This window comes from Nilaparvata lugens, chromosome 9 (genome assembly GCF_014356525.2).
Source record: "Nilaparvata lugens isolate BPH chromosome 9, ASM1435652v1, whole genome shotgun sequence".
NCBI classification, from domain to species: Eukaryota; Metazoa; Arthropoda; class Insecta; order Hemiptera; family Delphacidae; genus Nilaparvata; species Nilaparvata lugens.
This window is the reverse complement of record NC_052512.1, coordinates 18,634,487-18,648,665: the sequence shown is the minus strand read 5'-3', so window position 1 is coordinate 18,648,665 and position 14,179 is coordinate 18,634,487. Positions and strand designations below refer to the sequence as shown.

At 35.2% G+C, this 14,179-nt stretch overlaps 1 protein-coding gene across 1 annotated transcript in view; it reads left to right on the top strand.

Moving 5' to 3' along the window:
- The window catches only part of LOC111050219, a 112,114-nt gene that overhangs the window by 26,145 nt on the left and 71,790 nt on the right, over window positions 1-14,179 (top strand). The window contains 6 exon segments of the mRNA XM_039435273.1: window positions 1,783-2,029; window positions 4,173-4,387; window positions 6,899-7,225; window positions 8,300-8,390; window positions 9,378-9,532; window positions 12,580-12,702. Coding sequence (XP_039291207.1) covers window positions 1,783-2,029; window positions 4,173-4,387; window positions 6,899-7,225; window positions 8,300-8,390; window positions 9,378-9,532; window positions 12,580-12,702 — 1,158 coding nt within the window.

The window sequence follows — 14,179 nt, the reverse complement described above, 5'->3', positions numbered from 1 at the left end:
GAAAATTTCACTTAAATCCACAATTAATTATATTCTTGTAATAAAAACATTAAAAAATCTGTTTTTTATCTAAAAAAACATTCAACATCAATAACTTATTATGAAAAAGCTATTATTAAATCATGAAAAAATAGATTTCTTTAACGATTAAAGTATATTTGAGATTTGAGAATTGATTATCATCAACAAAAATCTACAATCAATATCACATCAGATATACATACCTTGATAACTTGTATCACCGCTATCTGCTCTAGAAGACGGTAGAATAAGAAACGTGACAACTATGCCGTCTTATCATTTTCACAAATTTATGTAAGCAGCATGTGAGATATTATCTAAGAATCATATTTCATCAACGTTTTCATAATATTGTAAATTTAGAGCCGGTTTCCGAGGTCGGGATTTAGCCAAGACAGCCGGAGTCAGAAAATTGGCTTTCCGTTACGGTGCGTAGTAGTAGTTTTTATGATCTCTCTCTCTCTCTCTCCTCTCTCTCTCTCTCTCTCTCTCTCTCTCTCTCTCTCCAATGGCACTACAGCCCAAATCGGGCTTTGGCCTCAATTAAAATTTGCCTCCAGCCATCTTTATCCATTACTGCACCTTTCCATCTCCTCACACGTAGCATTCCCCTAGGGTCATTTGCCACTCTATCCTCCCATCGCTCTCTTGGTCTTCCAACAGGTCTCCTTCCTCCAGGCTGTCCCACGAATACCTTCCTTGGCATCCGTTGCAAATGTCCTGCTCATCGGAGCCGCATCAATCTTATGTGGGCCGATAGTGGGGGTTCTCTCTCTATAGAGTGTTGCTAAAAGTAGGCGCACACAGATCGTCATCGGACGGACTGCACGCATCGGACGGATCGGACGATTAGATTTAATGCATTGTTTTCAATTGGCATATACGGTTTTCAATACCTATACGTCCGCATCGTCCGATCCAATTGAAAACAATGCATTAAATCTAATCGTCCGATGCGTGCCGTCCGTCCGATGACGATCTGTGTGCGCCTAACTTAACTCTGCATTAGTACGGATACGCCACTGTCCTGCCTCACACACCGGTCTATATATTCTTCGCAGCATCTTTCTCTCAAATACATTCAAGGCTGTTCTGGCTGTCATTGTCCATGTCTCACTTCCGTAGCACACAACTGTCCTTATCCCGTAGCACACAACTGTCCTTATAATGCTTTTATCCTATTATATTAAGTGAGCAATTTCTGTATTTATATATTTTTATATCTGGTTATTATTTATGTTCAACGGATCTCGAAAACGGCTCTAACGATTTTCACGAAATTTGGAACATAGTAGGTTTATGATATAAAAATTCGATTGCACTAGGTCTCATCCTTGGGAAAACTCGCTGAACGAAATTAAAAGGATAATTCATCCTTGGCTGAAACAGCTGTGTATAGTAAAAAAGTGAGTGAGTACGTGAAAAATCAAAATATCTCATCCCCGAAATTCATAAGATGACATATTATAGCCAGCTGTGAAATATAAACACGATCATTTCAGAGAATTGTGCTCTGTTTATCAATAGATGAAAATAACGAGCGAAGCTCGGTGCCCCGATATTATAGTTTTATCTTGCATTCACGGTGTACATTCCTAGCTTTAAATATGCGTATAAGAGAGAAAAATGTGTGGTTGGCTGCAGTGATACGTTTCTGAACTTCTTTGATTTCATCATGGAACGTTTCTACAACATCGACCACAACTCAGTTGAAGTTTTAAAAATAAATGAGTTTTAATTTATGATGTTTTTTGTGTACAGGCGGCGTCTGTTGCAACACAAGTAACAGAATCGTCTTCAAATGATGAGGAGGGTGATGACGTAGAAGAAGAAGAGGAGGAGGATCAGGAAGAAGAGAAAGAGAAATCGGACAGAGAATTGGAAAAGGATGAAATGACACAACTTGATAGACCATCATCAACATTGTCCATATCTGAACATCTCCAGGTAAAAAAAATAAAAATTCAATTTATTTTGTTACATTTTAATGAATTGAGAATTGTTATGTGAGCAGAAGCAGTTGACCATATTAAAAATTGTGGTTCTAAAAGATCAATGTAAACTTCAAATTACTAGTAGTTCTGTGAATAGTAAACCTCACGCAGTATTCTCATGCACAAGTACCTGATTGAAACTATAGAACCTTTCGGAAATACAGCAATAGACTGGCTTTTCCACACATCTGTGTAATCACTTGTCAGCTGACTTATGATGAATAATTCCATAGTCTGATTTTTACTCAAATATTGACGTATAAAGGAGGCTCCTTTTTCCTTTTATATTATCCTTCAAATGCAAAATTTCCAAAAACCTTGTATATACGAGGACGCGCAATTAAAAAAGGAGCATACTTGTAAAATTTCATGAAAATCTATTACCGCGTTTCGCCGTAAATGCGCAACATAAAAACATATAAACATTTAAACATTAAGAGAAATTCCAAACCGTCGACTTGAATCTTAGACCTCACTTCGCTCGGTCAAAAATTTAATCACTCAATTCATACAACATATTCCCAAACACTGGTGATATTCTTCTAAGTTTTTAGATTTGTATATCATCAAGCTATCAATGTGGATAAGTTTTCTCAGAAAAACACTTTTCCGATCATTACTTTTTGAGATATAAGCGCCTAAAGTTTAAATATTTGGAACAGAACATTTCAAATACGGTAAGAGATAAATCCATGAGATTTGAAAGATAAATCATTCATGGTATTGTTGATTGAATGAAACAAAAAATTTCTGAAAATATCAATTTTTGAGAAAGCTATTCAATTTACTAAAAATGACCAAAAAGAACTCATTATGTACCTAAATAACATAAAAGATTATGTTAAATTATGCTTTAATGGGGAAGATTGAGTTTATACTTTCAAATGTCAATATGATTATATTATTAGTAATGTTTTGATTCTTGTATAATAAACACAAGTAATGAAAATAAGTATTTATACTATTAATTTTTATAATGTAAGTTCAAATATGTTTTTAATAAATTAACAAAAATAACGATTTGCTTATTTCTAATTCAATATCCCAATCTGGGCAAGGGATGTCTTAAAATGAACTAACTAACTAAACTGAAAATTTTAATAGAATAAATTTCAATTGAACTGAAATTGTAATAGAATGTGCACTATTTGGACTGCTCTGCTCGAAACCGCTCGGTTGACTGAATACATGTGTACGCTCTCATGCTCATGCCTGCTCTAGTATATCGAGCCGCCCGACAACCGAGCGGTTGGACTGGAGACTACAACCGCCGCGATTCGCCGGCGACTACTAAAACCGAGCGATGGATGTGTACGGCACCATGTGTTTCCCTATACCTGGCAACCGCTCGGTTGGTCAACCGCGCGACAACCAAGCGTAAACACTACATCCGTAAACAAAGCTGTAGTGCATTCGTGTAACGTCAGCACAGGTAGGGCTCCTACACCAATAAAAACACTGATATTGATCAGCTGAAATCAACGAATTTTTATTGGTGTAGGAGCCCTATCTGTGCTGACGTCACACGAATGCACTACAGCTTTGTTTACGGAGGTAGTGGCGTAAATCACTGTCATGTGAACAGGCTCTAAGATCTACACTTCAAACAGCTGGATTCAGAAAATTGGCTCTCCAAAACGGGGGCGTAGTCGCAGTAAATAGTTGCAGCAAAATAAATCTTCATTTTCTCATTTCTATAATTGAAAACGTTTTTCTCTTGACGAAATGAAACATTCCTAAATAATTAAAAATAGTTGAAACTTTACATTATTTTCTCTTATTTTGTGTGTTCAATTTTCTACTTTTACGAAATTCAATTTGAACGTGGCCTAGGACTACGCCCGTTTCGGAAAGCAAATTTTCTGACTCCAGCTGCATAAAGTCTAGAACTTGGATAAATCTCGAGCTCGGAAACCGGCCCTTAGAAAAATGAATGATGAAATAAAAACACATAGATGTTGTCAGTTTTCTACACTTTAATTTGGTACACGACCATGGTTTCGTGACCACACAGGTCACATTTTCAAGCTGACGAAACCATGGTCGTGTACCAAATTAAAGTGTAGAAAACTGACAACATCTATGTGTTTTTATTTCATCATGGAACGTTTCTACAACATCGACCACAACTCAGTTGAAGTTTTAAAAATAAATGAGTTTTAATTTATGATGTTTTTTGTGTACAGGCGGCGTCTGTTGCAACACAAGTAACAGAATCGTCTTCAAATGATGAGGAGGGTGATGACGTAGAAGAAGAAGAGGAGGAGGATCAGGAAGAAGAGAAAGAGAAATCGGACAGAGAATTGGAAAAGGATGAAATGACACAACTTGATAGACCATCATCAACATTGTCCATATCTGAACATCTCCAGGTAAAAAAAATAAAAATTCAATTTATTTTGTTACATTTTAATGAATTGAGAATTGTTATGTGAGCAGAAGCAGTTGACCATATTAAAAATTGTGGTTCTAAAAGATCAATGTAAACTTCAAATTACTAGTAGTTCTGTGAATAGTAAACCTCACGCAGTATTCTCATGCACAAGTACCTGATTGAAACTATAGAACCTTTCGGAAATACAGCAATAGACTGGCTTTTCCACACATCTGTGTAATCACTTGTCAGCTGACTTATGATGAATAATTCCATAGTCTGATTTTTACTCAAATATTGACGTATAAAGGAGGCTCCTTTTTCCTTTTATATTATCCTTCAAATGCAAAATTTCCAAAAACCTTGTATATACGAGGACGCGCAATTAAAAAAGGAGCATACTTGTAAAATTTCATGAAAATCTATTACCGCGTTTCGCCGTAAATGCGCAACATAAAAACATATAAACATTTAAACATTAAGAGAAATTCCAAACCGTCGACTTGAATCTTAGACCTCACTTCGCTCGGTCAAAAATTTAATCACTCAATTCATACAACATATTCCCAAACACTGGTGATATTCTTCTAAGTTTTTAGATTTGTATATCATCAAGCTATCAATGTGGATAAGTTTTCTCAGAAAAACACTTTTCCGATCATTACTTTTTGAGATATAAGCGCCTAAAGTTTAAATATTTGGAACAGAACATTTCAAATACGGTAAGAGATAAATCCATGAGATTTGAAAGATAAATCATTCATGGTATTGTTGATTGAATGAAACAAAAAATTTCTGAAAATATCAATTTTTGAGAAAGCTATTCAATTTACTAAAAATGACCAAAAAGAACTCATTATGTACCTAAATAACATAAAAGATTATGTTAAATTATGCTTTAATGGGGAAGATTGAGTTTATACTTTCAAATGTCAATATGATTATATTATTAGTAATGTTTTGATTCTTGTATAATAAACACAAGTAATGAAAATAAGTATTTATACTATTAATTTTTATAATGTAAGTTCAAATATGTTTTTAATAAATTAACAAAAATAACGATTTGCTTATTTCTAATTCAATATCCCAATCTGGGCAAGGGATGTCTTAAAATGAACTAACTAACTAAACTGAAAATTTTAATAGAATAAATTTCAATTGAACTGAAATTGTAATAGAATGTGCACTATTTGGACTGCTCTGCTCGAAACCGCTCGGTTGACTGAATACATGTGTACGCTCTCATGCTCATGCCTGCTCTAGTATATCGAGCCGCCCGACAACCGAGCGGTTGGACTGGAGACTACAACCGCCGCGATTCGCCGGCGACTACTAAAACCGAGCGATGGATGTGTACGGCACCATGTGTTTCCCTATACCTGGCAACCGCTCGGTTGGTCAACCGCGCGACAACCAAGCGTAAACACTACATCCGTAAACAAAGCTGTAGTGCATTCGTGTAACGTCAGCACAGGTAGGGCTCCTACACCAATAAAAACACTGATATTGATCAGCTGAAATCAACGAATTTTTATTGGTGTAGGAGCCCTATCTGTGCTGACGTCACACGAATGCACTACAGCTTTGTTTACGGAGGTAGTGGCGTAAATCACTGTCATGTGAACAGGCTCTAAGATCTAGACTTTAAACAGCTGTAGTCAGAAATTGATTCTCCGAAATGGGGCATAGTCACACTTTTTATGATAATCTTTATTTTATCATTTCTATAATAAATAAAAATAAATAAATAATTTATTGTCAAAAACATAAAAATTTCATAACAACGTCATCAGCTTACAGCAATATCACATTAAATATCACATTTTATTTTCATTATTTTAATCTATTTTATTTTCAAAATCAATTGCACTCTCAAGTCAAAAACAAACATTCACACAAATGTGTTCACAACTTTAAAAATTGAATTTCGAAAAACTCATCTACCTTATATAAACATTTTCCAACGAGCAAATTCTCCAAAACCCGTTTAAAACTCTCATAGTCATTTACTCTTTATCTCATTAGGGAGAGTATTAAAAAGTTTTATAGACATGTATTGCCAATTCTTTTGCGATCCTGCATATTGTATAATTGGAAACTGTTATCCTTGACGAAATTAAACATTCCTGAATAATTCAAAATAGCTTAAACTTCACACTTTTTTCTCTTCATTTTATTTAGTGTTCAATTTTCTAGTTTTTCGAAATTTAATTTAAACGTGGACTAAACGTCTACTACGCCTCGTTTCGGAGAGACAATTTTCTGACTGTTTGAAGTCTAGAACTTAGCCGAATCCCGAGCTCGGAAACCGACCCTGTAACTATTAAATGAACCCCTACAAGAGTTTCTTGGAGATTTCTTCAAAATTATCCAAACAACTCTTCTGCATCCTAAATACCAGTATTGAGTCCTGTGACAACCCGCAGAAAATTAAGGGAAGGGAAGAAAATGACCCAGTTGTGTGTTATTTTTTCGAAATTGAAAGTTGCTGTCATTTTGTGTGCAGGTGATCAACCAAGAAGATTTGGCGGCCATTTTGCCGGACGTTGGCGGCAATGAGTTTTTGGGGAAGGGGGCGTCAGGAGGAGGAGGAGTAGGTGGAGGGGGAAGAAGGAGAAGCAAAGGAGAAGGGGGAGGGAGAGCGGTGGAGAGCGGTGGAGGAGGAGATTCGTCGACATCATCGTCCGACAATGAGACGCTTCCGGACGTGTCTGACGTCATCAATCAGATCACGTCGGATCAGTCGGATCATGACGTCAGCAAGATGGCGGCTGATGATGGAGATGATGATGATGATCATGCTGACGATGACGCCGACAGTGAAGTGGATGAGGTAAGTCCACTATCCTTCTATAGTTTTACATTTAAAATATGAATACCGTATGAACTACAGTGAGGTCCACGTTATAATGGCAGTGTTTGATTAGCAATGGTATTCCTATCCTTGTCTATCATTTAACAAAGCGGATAGCGCTATCTCTTTCTTGCTTTTCTCTGTTGCCAGATCGTCTTTTAACAAGGTAGAATTAATAATTTGTTAGAAAAATATTTCATCTTATATATGAAAATTTATTTTGATTTTCATTGATTTCACGATTAAGATGAAATATTTTGATGGTTAATTATTGATTCTACATTGTTGAAAGATGATTTGGCAACAGAGCAAAGCGAGAAAGAGATATCGATATCCCCTTTATTGAATGATAGACAAGGATAGCAATACCATTGCTAATCAAACACTGCCATTATAACGTGGATCTCACTATAGTGACCTCCTGTGTTATTGAGAACTCGCTCATGATCTGTTGTATATTAATCTTTGTAACATGTAACTTCTAATTATACAGAGTTAATGAAAATTATGGAAACAGCTAAATATTCCTTAGACAATAGTATTTTGTCAGTAGATTTTTTTGGGGATCACATTTGAAATGAAAAATTACTCTTAAAAATGACTCTGTTGCTTTGTCCATCATATGAATGAATCAATCAATCAAAATTCTTTATTCTTTAAAATGCACTATACAATAAAATTGATAGTATTATTATTACTAGAATACCCCTACAAGACTATACGTCTGTGTGTAGGGGTGAGTTCCAGGTTACCCACTGGTTCTAGATCTATTGCGTTTTATCAATTTATGGCCTTGAATGGCCTGCATGATTTTCTAGTACAGAAATAGTTACATTTCACCAACTTGATAGCTGAATAAAACATTAATAACATATCATAATACCAAAACATAATATGGTACTGTAAATTATAGTTTTACAAATTCATTTTTCAAATTTGATATATGATTTCGATACAGAGTTGCAAGAAAAAATTAATTTAATTCATTTTATATAAAACTTGATTCAAGTAAACTTGACTAATGTACACGCCCCTTAATGGAACTTGTTTCAGGTGGGTGGCTATTCTTCCAAGCTGTTGCAGCGTTTCAACCAACAGACTGAGCAGCTGAGCTCTATCAATGCCGACCTGACAACTAGGAGAGGTAAAAAATATTTGATTTTTTCTTCTTCTTTGTAACTTCTCTATTGATCCCCACTAGAATGTACCTGTGTTTTCTGAATGGAAATCCTCTGTTGTATTAGTAACTTGACCGAGTGGAATCGTGAAGAGTTTGAAGTAGGCCTAGAACCATCCTCGGTTAATCAAGAATCTATCTAAAAATTTCAAGTTAATTTCAGCCCAGTAGTTTAGACGTGATGATGCGTCAAGCTTTCTTATTCCGTACGTGTATAAGCCAGTTCTTTCCTTCATTGTAGTATAGAAAAGTTCTTCAACTTGGTGCTAACCTAGTAAAGTGACAAAACTCAAATCTTGTTTAGAAACCTTCCTCAACTTAATGCCAACCTGACAAAATTGGACTGGCGATTAATTTAGTCGCCAATTTTAACCATCTGTTACGAAGAGGTAGTCTCTTTAGAGTTCTATATTAACATATGGCATGCACATTTCAATTATGATATTCATATCCGATGAATGACGAGATTGATAATTTTAGAATCTATGTGAAAAAATTGGAGATCTAAACCATTCCCGTTTTTCCGGTATGCAATCCACAAGTTGACATGTTTCGATGCGAACAAACGAAATACAACCCTATTCTCTCTTATTGTATAGATTCTATCCAATGTTTTAATCATTTTGTTAATAACTTTGGTGTAAACGCAGCTATAGTATTTTCTCTCGACATTTCTCTGCTTTCAACTCGGGCTGACCTGTTGCCAGTTTGTCTTAAAGGAGTTCAGCCTTTAATGTTAGCATTCTTGATACACTAATCCCAACAGCCATTAGCCGTTTTCATATCTCGCCGACACGACATACAGACAGGATGCACTCTGATGACAGTATAAGAGGAGGCTGTAGTTTATAACTGCTCGAGGTCTACTGTTCACAGAACTACTAGTAATAGATTGAGATAGATTTATCAGAATTATTATTGATATTAATAATAATTGTTGTGTTTCATTGACAGGAGGTACGGATGTTGTTGAGATGGAGGGGGGTGGCGGAGAAGAAGGAGGAGGTGGAGGAGGGGGATACTGTCAGGTGTCACCTGACTCTGGCATTCAGTCGGTGAATGGGTCTCCTGCGCATGCGCAGACTACGTCTGAGCCCATTGCCAACATTGTAAGTATGATGGATGTTGCCATGCAACATGTGGGTCCTATTGCATGAGGAAATACAAACTAATAATACTGTATTTGTATCTGCTGGATATTAGTATAGGAAATTACTATAATATTAGGGCCCTGGATGTTTAGACTCAAATTCTTCAAGATTTTAGACAATAATTTAGACTTTTTAAAAGTATTTTGTGTATCGTTTTTAGCTTCTCTATAATTCTAACAAAATTGAAAATCAAATAAATGAAAATATAAACATCTGATATTTGCTTTGTTGAATTACAGACAAGGAAGCAACACTATTTTTTTATCAAATACCGCAGTTATAACGTGGAACTCTTGATAGTTCAAGTTGCAATGATTTTCTAATCCAGTCTATTATCTTTATAACAAACATTAAATGAGTTCTCAATCCTTGCTATTATCTTTATAACAAACGTTAAACATTGATGCTTGTTCTAAAAGATAATAGTCCGGATTACAAACTCATTGCAATTAGAACTATAGTAAGGTCCACGTTATAATGGCAGTATTTGATTAACAATAGAGTTTCCATCTTTGTATTTATATATAATTCAACAAAGCAGATAGCGCTATCCCACTCTAGCTCTACAACGTTGTCAGATTGTTTTCAACAATGTAGGAATATTAATTTACAAAATATTCATATTGTGAAATTTCATGTTATATCTTCGAAAAAATATTTCATGGTGAAAAGTATACAATTGATTATTTTTGACAAGAAGGAACCTGTTGCTAGATTGTTTTCTAACAATGTAAAAGTATAACTAGTTGAAAAATATAAATTCTCAATTATGAGAATGTATAAATTAAAACTTTGAAAATATTTTCTCTTGTCACCTGAAATATAATTTTTCCCTCCACCTATTGTCTAAAGTACTTACTTTACTCCCTGAAACATAATACTAAAGTGTCACTTTTTCGCTCTCGGTAGTAAAAAACAGAAAAACTCCCTAGGGAGGAAAAGTGACTCCATTTAAGTAACATGGGAAGCATCTCTATTTTAAAAACTTACATTGTAATAGGTAAGAAGGTCTAAGCTCAGATGAGGAAGCATATAGAGTAGTCATTCATTGAGCCAACTAAATTCAATACCTCAACCAGATTTGATCAACATATGAAATATATGTTTCTATGCTAAAATTATTACAAACTTCATATACTTACTTACTCCTCAGCTCTACAGGTCTTTAAAACCCTTGGCCTCTCTCACATAGCCTCTCCATCTGTCTCGATCCTCGGCCTGCCTCCTCCAGTTACGAACTCCAAGCGTCCTTAGATCGCGTTCCACATCATCCGTCCATCTATTTCTTGGTCGACCTTTTCTTCTTCTGTTATATATTATCTCCTTCCATATACATTTCACCACTCTTCCATCTCCCATTCTCAACATATGCCTCATCCATCTTATTCTGCCAGCTTTTATCGACCGCACGATGTCTTCATTGTTTACAAACTTAATATCACTATACTAAAAAATGTATAAATATTTTTTATATTCCATGCTATTCAAAATACCAGCCAACGAATATTCCTTATTAACTAATCGAATTTGAAACGGGAACTTCATCATAGCAGTAGTTGTGGCGGCCATTGTTGTAACAACTTTTTCCGACAAATAGCGCTGTCGGCGGAGAACTGTGATTACAAGCCAGCTGTTTCTGTTTACTTTTTAGATTATGTTGTAATACATTGTTTGGTCACGTACGTTTTTAAAAATTATTTTATTTGCAGTTTTTATAAAAATATAGGTGGAGGAAAAATGTTGTGTATATCACGAGTGAAAAATGTTTTTTCTCCCTCAGGGAGAAAAAACAGCACTTTTCACTCTAGATATACAAATAACTATTAAACAAGAATAAAAAAGGTAATATTTCATAAAATAGAATAGAATAAGTTTTATTGTAACCGCTTCTTAGGTCCTCAGAAGCATTTACGTTCGGCACAATATACAATAAATGGCACACATACAATACAGTATAATTGAAAATATACTATTCTAAAAGAACTACAATATTACGGTATCAGCTATTCTCTAGAGAAGACATTGGCATGGCAGAAAATCGACAATGTTGTTCTCCTATCTTTCTCCACTGTCATTATAAATTGGAACTCACTATTTTTATTCGTATTGACCTCTCACTGCTTCCAATAGAACAGCTGACTGATTATTGGTGACATTTTGAGCGAGTCATCCTGCCTGGGGAAAGCATTACAGTAATAACATTGTGGAGTCATAACATGGATGTCTCGACACTAATATTGATTTTGGCCATATTGATTCTCAAATCGGGCGTTATTTTTATACTATATTCTATTATATTAAAATAGGCTATAGGCTATACTATCCAATTATATAATAGTTGTAGCATAGAGAAAAGATGGCATAAATGGTATCTCATCAATGTTGGTAAACTGTCTAATAACTTTGGTATCTCATGGCATAGATCGTTTATGTTTCAAATTTTTAGCTGATTTGGCTGGATGAGAGTGTAGGAACAACAAAGTATGAGAGACTATGGCCCGCGCTAATCCACGAAAAGCAACCCACGCCGTGGGATGTTTTGTAAACCATTGCTAGGCTTCTCTAGACATCTGTGTAATACATGCAATTAATAATCCACTTGTCAGCTGATTGATTATGAATAATTCTGTAGCAATGGTTTACAAAACATTCCACGGCGTGGGTTGCTTTTCGTGGATTAGCGTGGGTCTACTTTGCGGCGGGCCTATGGGCCGTTTGCACAGTCAAAACCTAAACTGAATTTAATCAGCTGGTGGCTTAAACTAAAAATGAACCAAATTACAACCTACAAGACTTGATATGGATTTAATACAGTTTATAATAAAAATTAGTTTAAACTGAATCTGTGTAAAAGGAACTTAAAGCATCACATAGCTTCATGAAAGAGAACTACTAGGATTATCGTCTTGAGTTCATATTGGAGCATAAACGCCATGAACTATTGGATATCTTCTTATGATATCTTTTCTCTAGTGGATAGATACTTAGAATTTATTGGTTGGCAGGCGAAACTGTACACTAGAAGCAACGAACTGCAAGGTGGAGAGAGAGGCAAGCGGGGACCAGGCAGGCCGTCGAAGAGCAGTGACAAGAAGAAGTGGCGAAAGGAAAGAGACCATCAGCTCAAGGTGAGTAAACAACTATGCAATACATAATTCCAAGTATAGAATAGAACTTTATCAACACAATTCAGATAATACAAAAAGAGAAAATGATACTCATTCACAAAAACACATCGTTTGAAAAATGAAGTCAAAATAACATAATATGTTCTCTGTTGACAAAGTAAAAAAGAAAATCTTTGGGCTTGGCTGAAGCCGTCAGCCGACGGGTCTATAATTTACAGTATATATAATAAAAATTTATTGCAGACAGCAGCACCATGCTCACACATTCTCACTATGACACTAATCAAGTTCAATATCGACGTCAATGTGGCTGGATTGATCAAAGACAAATAAAAACGTTAATAACTAATTTGAAATGACACTTATCAAACTATCAACGACTTTATTATTTACGAATCAAAAATTAAATTCCCTTATGAACTCTTTTCTATAAGCCCAAGCCTCTCTCAAAAACCCGACCAGACTCTGCCAACATTTACCGTTTAAGTAATCTATCACTGCTTCTCTTTCCATTAATCTTTTTACTTTCCTTGCCCTATTGCCATAGGTAAGGAAAGTATTGCTTTCCAAAAAAAATCAAGGTACCTCAATTTCAAGTTTTCTATTCGTTTCAAGGTACCCTGAGTCCAAAAACATGATTTTTGGGTGTTGGTCTGTGTGTGTGTATGTGTGTATGTCTGTGAACACGATAACTCTATTCCTAATTAACCGATTGACTTGAAATTTTAAACTTAAGTTCCTTATATTATGAGGACCCGACAATAAGAAATTCAATAAAATTCAATTCAAGATGGCGGAAAAAATGGCGGATAATTACTAAAAAACCATGTTTTTCACGGTTTTCTTGAAAACGGCTCTTACGATTTTCTTCAAATTTATACCATTGATAGCTATTTATAAGCACTATCAACTGACATGAGTCTCATATCTGAGAAAATTGCAGGAGCTCCGTAATATTCTTGAAAAAAATGGCGGATAATTATTACTAAAAAACCATGTTTTTCAAGATTTTCTTAAAAATGACTCGACCGATTTTTTCAAATTCATACCCTAATATAGTTATTTATCAGCTCTAACAACTGGCATGAGTCTCCTTTCTGGGAAACTTATGGGGGGTCCACCCCATCCTTGAGAAATGGACTTTGTAACCTCCTTCTCGTGCATGAGGTAGGTAGGTAGAGCAGTTCATAAATAAAAGAACACATAGTCGAGATATTTCATCTGTAGAACAGCTGTTTTGACGAATTTTAAAAAATATCGAATTTTACAATTTACACAAAGGAAAAGTATTCTGAAAACAATTATATATACACATATACAGTAGTCTGATCGTAGTTTCAAATATGTTGCTGCCAATCGTCATTATGTTATTCCCCTAAATTATTCTTCTTTAAGAATGGGGCTTACAGTTCAATGAGCAAGGAAAGTTGTGTGAGTGCGCCACACCAGATTTTTTTCAGCCATTTCATCCTTATCT